This window comes from Penaeus vannamei, unplaced genomic scaffold (assembly GCF_042767895.1).
Source record: "Penaeus vannamei isolate JL-2024 unplaced genomic scaffold, ASM4276789v1 unanchor5, whole genome shotgun sequence".
Classification (NCBI taxonomy): domain Eukaryota; kingdom Metazoa; phylum Arthropoda; class Malacostraca; order Decapoda; family Penaeidae; genus Penaeus; species Penaeus vannamei.
This window is the reverse complement of record NW_027213009.1, coordinates 7,501-15,000: the sequence shown is the minus strand read 5'-3', so window position 1 is coordinate 15,000 and position 7,500 is coordinate 7,501. Positions and strand designations below refer to the sequence as shown.

Genomic DNA, 7,500 nt, shown 5'->3' with positions numbered 1-7,500 from the left:
CCCTCCACGCCTCGAGTACTCACAGATCGTCCCTTCCCTGGAGTGGGACTCGAACTTGATGACGGAGGCCAGCTCCCTCTTGACCGAGTTGGACAGGTGGGCCAACGCCTTCAGGTGGAGGAGCTCCTCGTAGATCAACTCCTGGTCCTCGATGGTCCGCTCGTGGCTCCTGGGGGGGTGGGGGGTGGAGGAGGAGGTGGTAGGGAGGGAGGAGGTGGTGGAGGTAGGGAGGGTAGAGGGAGTGGTGGAGGAGGAAGTGGTGGTGGAGGAGGAAGAGGTGGTAGTGGTATGGAGGGGAGGGAGGTTGAGATAGTGATGGAGGAAGTGGAGAAAGTGGTGGAAGGAGAGGAGGTGGTGGAGGTGGAGGAGGAGGGAAGGAGTAGAGGGAGTGGGATGGAGGTGGTGGAAGTGGAGGAGGAGGTGAAGGGGAGAGGGAGTGGGATGGAGGGGAGAGGGGAAGGACGTGGTGGAGGATATAGTGCCGTAGGAGGAGGTGGTGCAGGAGTTATCGGAGGAGGAGGTGGCATGGAGAGGAGGAAGGGTAGGTGGTGGGGATAGTGGGGGGAGGGGGAAGGAAAGAGGGAGAAAAATCATTCATTTAATTGAACGCAAAAGTGATGATGATAATAGCAATAATAACTATAATGACAATGACAGTGATAATGATAATATTAATAACGATAATGAATAAGGACATTAATAACGAAACACACTTGTGACGGTAAAAATAATCCTAAATAATAATAATATCAAATAACAACACGTATCGCAACAATGGCGAAAAAACAGTAAACAATAACAACGTTGTTTAAGATCTCAAACAACACAAACAATGCCACAAACAACACCACAAACCACAAACCACATAACAAACAAACAACACCAGAAATAAGCGAACAACAGCACAAAGAAATTACTCCATAAACACCATAGAAAACACCACAAACAACACAAATGACATTACAAACAAACGTTACAAAACATTACAAAAAACAAACATCACAAACAAACAACACCCCAAACAAACACCACTAACAACGAACAAATACCAGAAACAAACAAAAAAACATGAACAATACAATAAACTAACAAACAACGTAAACAAACACATCAAACAACAATCACAAAAATGACACAAATACCACTAACAAAAAACACCACAAACAAACACCGTCAGACACAAACAAAACTACAAACAACACCACAAAAAGACACCATCACAAACAAACAACACCAGAAACATACCACCACAAACACTACTACAAACAAAAACCACAAACAAAGAAAACCCCGCAAACAAAACAAATAAAACACCAGAAACCAAACCAAACCAAACAAATACCACTAATCCCCCCAAACAAACCAAACACCACAAACAAGCAAAACAAAATAAATACCACAAACAAAACAAAACAAATACCGCACACATAATAAACACCACAAACAAACAAACACCACCACAAATAAAACAAACACCACAACAAACAAACAAACAAAAACCCCAAACAAACAAAAAAACAAACACCACCACCACAAACAAACAAACCAAACACCATAAACATCTGGCAAAAAAAACAAAAACAACCCCTAAGCAAACAAAACAAACAACAAACAAACAGAACAAACAAACAAAACAAAGCACATACCACAAACACCACCACCACAAACAAACCAAACACTATAAACACCACCACCACAAACAACCAAACCAAACAAACAAACACCCCCCAAACAACTCCCCCCCAAACAAACCAAACACCACAAACGAAGAAAATAAACACCACAACCAAACCAAACATCACAAACAAACAAACAAAAACAAAACCACCCCAACAAACAAAACACAAACCACTATAAACACCACCACCACAAACAAACAACCCCCCAAACAACCCCCCCCCCCCAAACAAACCAAACCCGCCCCCAACTCACGGCTTCCTGAGGATCATCCTGAGCACCGCATCGGGCGCCCTCTGCTGCAGGAAGGCCAGGATGGGCGTGAGTCTCTCCTCCGCCTCCCTGCGCTCAGCTGACGAGGGCGTGGCCGGGGGGATCCCTGGGGCGGCGGCAGCGTCCTCCAAGAACCGGTAGAAGATGTACTTGTCGCGGAAGGGTTGTTCACCGGTTACTGTAGGGGGGGGAGGGAGGGGAAGGGAGGGGTGAGTGGGTGTTTTTTTGCATTTTTTTGTTTTTTTCTTCTTTTTTCTTTTTTGGAAGGTGAGAATGTTTTTTTAATCAGGTTTCTTTCTTTTTTTTTGGGGGGGGGTTGTTATGGTTGTTTATATGTTTTGTTATAATTAGTGTTATCATTATTGTTGTTATTGTTGCTGTAGTCATTATCGTTATTATCATCATTATCATTGTTGTTATTATTATCATTATTATTATAATCATCATTATTAATATTATAATTATCATTATTGTTATTTCTATCATTATTATCATTATTGTATTATTGCTATTATTATTATCATCATTATTATTATTATCATTTTCATTATAAATACTATTATTACCATTACTATCATCATCATTGTTATCATTATCATTATTAATGTCATTACCCTTTTTTTCTATTCTTCTATTCTTTTAGGGGTGGGAGGGGGGATTTGGAAAGGGGGGAGGGGGGAGACGGTGAGATAGAGGGAAGAGGGTGTTTTTTTTTTTTTTTTTTGGGGAGGAATGGGAGAATAATGGAGGAGGGAAGAAGGAAAGAGAAAGAAGAGGGGGATAGGGTGAAGGAGGGGGAAGTGACATGGGGTGGATAAATAAGGGAAGGAGAGAGGGAAGGAAGAAAAAAAAGTATCTATTTTAAGGGTGAATGGTGAATGGGTAGGGTGAGTGTGTGTGTGTGAGGGGGAGGGGAGATGATAATAGCAGGAGAGGGGGAGAGAGGAGGGAGACATGGGGTGGGGGAGGGGGTAAAAGGAGGGATCAGGCAGAATGATAGTAGAGGGAGGGAGGGGGGGGGGGATGGTTAGGGAAAGTGACGATTTAACATAAATAATAAAAAAAGGAAACGATTATGCACTTGTGTGTAATTAACGAACGAGGTGAATAAAAACAACAAATAAGAAAATACGACGAAAGGAAAGAAGAGAAAAGAAAAGAAAAAGATAGTGGTAAGGATAATGATAACAATAATGATAACACTAACTATTATTATTATTATTATCATTATCATTACTATTATTATTATTATTATCATTATCATTATTATTATTATTATCATTATTATTATCATTATTATTATTATTATTATAGCAACAACAAATAGATAAATGAAAGAATGAGTGAGGACAAGAGAAAATTATAAAATGACTAGAAAACGGAAGAAAATAAGAAGAGAAAGACCTAACAAGACAGAAAAAGAGAATCCTAAACAATCATTCATTCATTACATTGAACAAGAAAAAAATAAGAGGACAACAATAAACAAGAAGAAAGAAAAACAAAAGAAAATCACGAATCACAGAAAACGAAAAAAAAATTAAGGCCTAACTAAAGTAAAAAAATTAAAAATCCCTCATACTCTTAAACCAAACCATAACCCCCACCCCTTATCCCCTAACCTCCCATCCCCCCAAAACAAACAAAACAAACACACACACATTTACAACCATCACCTCCAAACCCCAACCCCCCAGTCCCCCCAACCTCTCTCATCCCTCCTTCCCCCCGTCTAAAACAAAACAAAAACAAAAACCCATATCTACAACCACCACCTCCAACCCCCAGTCCCCCCCCAGTCCCCCTCCAACCCTCTCGAACCTCCTTCCCTCACAACCCCCTTCACTACCGGGGTTAGAATATTTATTGTTTACCGGGGAATCCCCATCTCGAGAGTGTTTTGATAAGCCACGACAGGTCCGAGACACGCCGTGCATTAGAGAGGCGGGAGGCAACGTCTACAAGGAGTAATGGCACCTTAATTCTCCGATCGATACTGCAGACTTCACGGGAAGAGGAAGGAGGAAGAGGGGGAAGGAGGAAGAGGAGGAAGGAGGAAGGAGGAAGTAAGGAAGGAAGTAAGGAAGAATGGGAGGGGGAAGGAGGGAAGGGGGAGGGGGGTAGGAGGGAGGGGGTGAAGGGGGAGGTGGAAGGGAGGAAGAAAGGGAGGGGGGTAGGAGGGGAGGGGGAGGAATATGGGGAAGGGGAGGTGGAAGGGAGGAAGTAGGGAAGGGGGAGGAGGAAGTAGGGAAGGGAGGGGGAGGGGAGGAGGAAGGAGGAGGAAGAGGAAGGGGAGGGAGGATGGAGGAAGTAGGGGAAGGAGGAGGAGGAAGGATGAAGTAGGGAAGGGAGGGGAGGAGGAAGGAAGGAAGAGGAAGAGAGGGAGGAAGGGGGAGGAGGAAGTAGGGAAAGAAGGAAGAAAAGGGAGAAAAGATCGATAGGTGAGGACATTACAGGGGAGAAGGGAGGGAGTGGGAAAGAAGGGGAGGAGAGAAGATGGAAGTAGGAGAGTAGAGAGAGAGAGGGATGAAAAGGTAGCAGGAGATAGGGAAGAGGCAGCGAAGAAGAGGGAGGGTGAAAGAAGGGAGAGAAAATGGATGGATGAGAGAGAGGAAGAGAAGAATAAGAAAAAGTGAAGAAATCAGAAAGAGACAGGAGAGGAAGAAAGAGAAGAAAAGGTTAGAAGAGGAGGAAGAAAAAAAATCAATTTGAAAGAGAGGTTGAAGAGAAAATAAAAGGAATCGGAAGAGGACAAGAAAAAGAAAAACAGTAAAGAGAAAAGGAAGAGGTAAAAGAAGGAAAGAAAGGGCGAAAAGAAAACCGAAAAAAGTCGATTTAAAAATAAAGAAAAAAAGAAGCCTATCAATAAAACAAATGAATAACGAAGAAGAAGAAGGGAAAAAAGACATAAAAAAGAAAAAGAGAATAATAAATATGAAAAGGTATAACGAGAGAACAATCTCTTTTCCTCCCTGTTACCATCCGTTCCCCCTACCCCCCCATACCACACCGCACTTCACCCTGCCCCCCTTCTGCCTTCCCCCTGTTACCTCTTCCCCTTACCCCTCTTCCCCTCCTTCTCCCCCCATCTATTCCCCTCCACCCCTCTCCTTACCTCCCTCACCCCCTACTCCTCCCTCCCCTGTCACCTCTTCCCCACTCCTCCCCTACCTACCTCATCCCTCTCCCTTACCTCCCTCCCCCACCTTCCCTTTGCCTGTTACCCCACGCCACTTCCCATTACTCCCCTACCCCCTAACCTCTCTCTCTTCCCCCCTTCCCCCTTCCCACCCTCTCCCTTTCCCCTTCCCCCTCACCTCTCTCCCTTCCCTTCTTCCCCCCTCTCCATTCCCACCTTCCCCCTTTCCCCCTCTCCCTTCCCCCTCCCCCTCTCCCTTCCCTCCTTTCCCTTTCCCCCTTCCCCTCCTCTCCCTTCCTCCCTCCCCCCTTCCCCCTCTCCCCCCCCTTCCCCTTCCCCCCTCTCCCTTCCCCCTCTCCCTTCCCCCCTTCCCCCCTCTCCCTTCCCCTTTCCCCCTTCCCCCCTTCCTCCCTCCCCCTCCCCCCCCTCCCCTCCTCTCCCCCTTCTCCCTTCCCCCCTTTAGGATTACGGAGACAACAGTTCCATTGAAGAGACGAAGTTCCCTCTGGATTTGGGGATCTCTGATGACGTCATAGTGTTTTGTTTATGTTTTTTGTTTTGTTTTTGTTTTTGTTTTCTTTGTTGTGTGGGAGAGGGAGGGGGAGAGAGGGGAGGTAGGGGGGTGGGGGAGGGGGAGGGAGAAGGTGAAGTAGGGGGATTTTTTTTTCTTTGTTGTGTTGGAGAGGGAGGGGGAGGTGGGAGAGGGAGAAGGGGAGAGGGGAGGTAGGGGGAGGGAGAAGGGAGAAGATGAGGTAGGGTGAGAGAGAGGAGAAGGTAAATAGAGGGAGGGAGAGGGAGATGAGAGGTAGGGGAGAGGGGGTGGGGGAGGAAGAAGGAAGGTAGGGGTGAGGGGGAGGGAGGAAGGGAGGTAGGGGGAGGGGAGGGAGAAGGAGGCAGGGAGAGGGAGAATAAGATGGGAGGTAGGTGTAGGGGGGACGGAGAGGGAGAAGGGAGGTAGGGAGAGGGAGAGGGAGAAGGGAAGTAGGGGAGGGAGATGGGAGGTAGTGGGATAAAAGGAAGGGAGAGAGAGGGGAGGAGAGAAGATAGGGAGAAAGGGGGTGGGAAGAAAGAGAGTGAGGAGAGGGGAAAGGGAGGGAAGGGAGGGGAGGTAGGGGTAGGGAGGGAGGGTTGAGGAGAAGGGAGGGAGGAGGGTAACGAAAGGGGGGGAAAGAGATATGGAAGAGCGAGAGAGGGGGGAAGAGAAGGAAGGAAGGAAGGTGGAAGAGTTGGAGAGAGAGAATATGAGGGAAAAAGGATAATAATGATAACAATAATAAAAATAATGATGATAATAATAATGATAATAATAATAATAATAATAATAATAATGATAATAATAATAACAATAATAATAATAATAATAATAATAATAATAATAATAATAATAATAATAATAACAATAACAATACTGATACTGACGATGATAATAACTATAACAATAATCATCATAAACATTATTATCATAAGAATAACATTAACAATGCTGCTGCTGATGACAAGGCTAATTATACATGACCCAAAAATAAACTAGAAATAAAAAAAATAAAAAAATTGAGAGAGAAATATGTCCCAACTGAATCGTATTTCCTACAGATATAACGTTGATATAAACAATTTAATGAATATATTTGCATATTCTGCGCCTACAACTACCCTAGCCCACGGATATACTCCTTACAATAACATATTCTAGCATATTCTTGAGTTTAAACGGACTTATTTCATGGAAACATATACAGCGAAGACGTATCATTATGTTGTTAATGAAAAGGTCGGCTTTCGTAACTTTTCGTGTGTGTGTGTTATATATATTTTTTTTTTATGTATTTCTTGTATTCCTTTTATCTTGCTCTCTCTCTCTCTCTCTTTCTCTCTCTCTGTCTCTGTCTCTGTCTCTTTCTCTCTTTCTCTTTCTCTCTCTCTTTCTCTCTATCTCTTTCTCTTTCTCTTTCTCTCTCTCTCTCTGTCTGTCTCTCTCTCTCTGTCTCTATCTCTGTCTGTCTCTCTCTCTCTCTCTCTCTCTCTCTCTCTCTCTCTCTCTCTCTCTCTCTCTCTCTCTCTCTCTCTCTCTCTCTATCTATCTATCTATCTATCTATCTATGTCTATCTATATCTCTATCTGTCTATATATCTGTTTATTTGTCTGTCTCTTTCTCTCCATCTATCTGTTTATCCTTCTATATCTCTATCTGTCAATCTATCTGTCTATCTGTCTGTCTCTCTTTCTCTCTACCTATCTATCTATCTATCTCTCTCTCTCCTCCGCATGCATGTATAAACACACAAAAGAACAGTAGCCCGACCTCATGTTGGCACTCTCTTCTCCTCATCCCTTACCCCCTTCTTTCTTCCCCCTCCCTTTCCCTTTACCTCCCTTTCGCCCCCTTCCCTTCCCTTCTCCCCTTTTTCCC

The 7,500-nt window shown here is 44.2% G+C and overlaps 1 protein-coding gene across 1 annotated transcript in view; it reads right to left on the bottom strand.

The window, feature by feature from the left end:
* Positions 1–23: 23 nt before the first annotated feature.
* The window catches only part of LOC138860855 (rap guanine nucleotide exchange factor 4-like), a gene marked incomplete at its 3' end in the record, with an annotated part of 14,107 nt that continues 6,630 nt past the window's right edge, over positions 24–7,500 (bottom strand). Inside the window, exons 2-3 of the mRNA XM_070119286.1 lie at positions 1,933–2,128; positions 24–169 (exon numbers count right to left, since the gene is read on the bottom strand). Coding sequence (XP_069975387.1) covers positions 24–169; positions 1,933–2,128 — 342 coding nt within the window. The remainder of the gene's footprint in view (positions 170–1,932; positions 2,129–7,500) is intronic.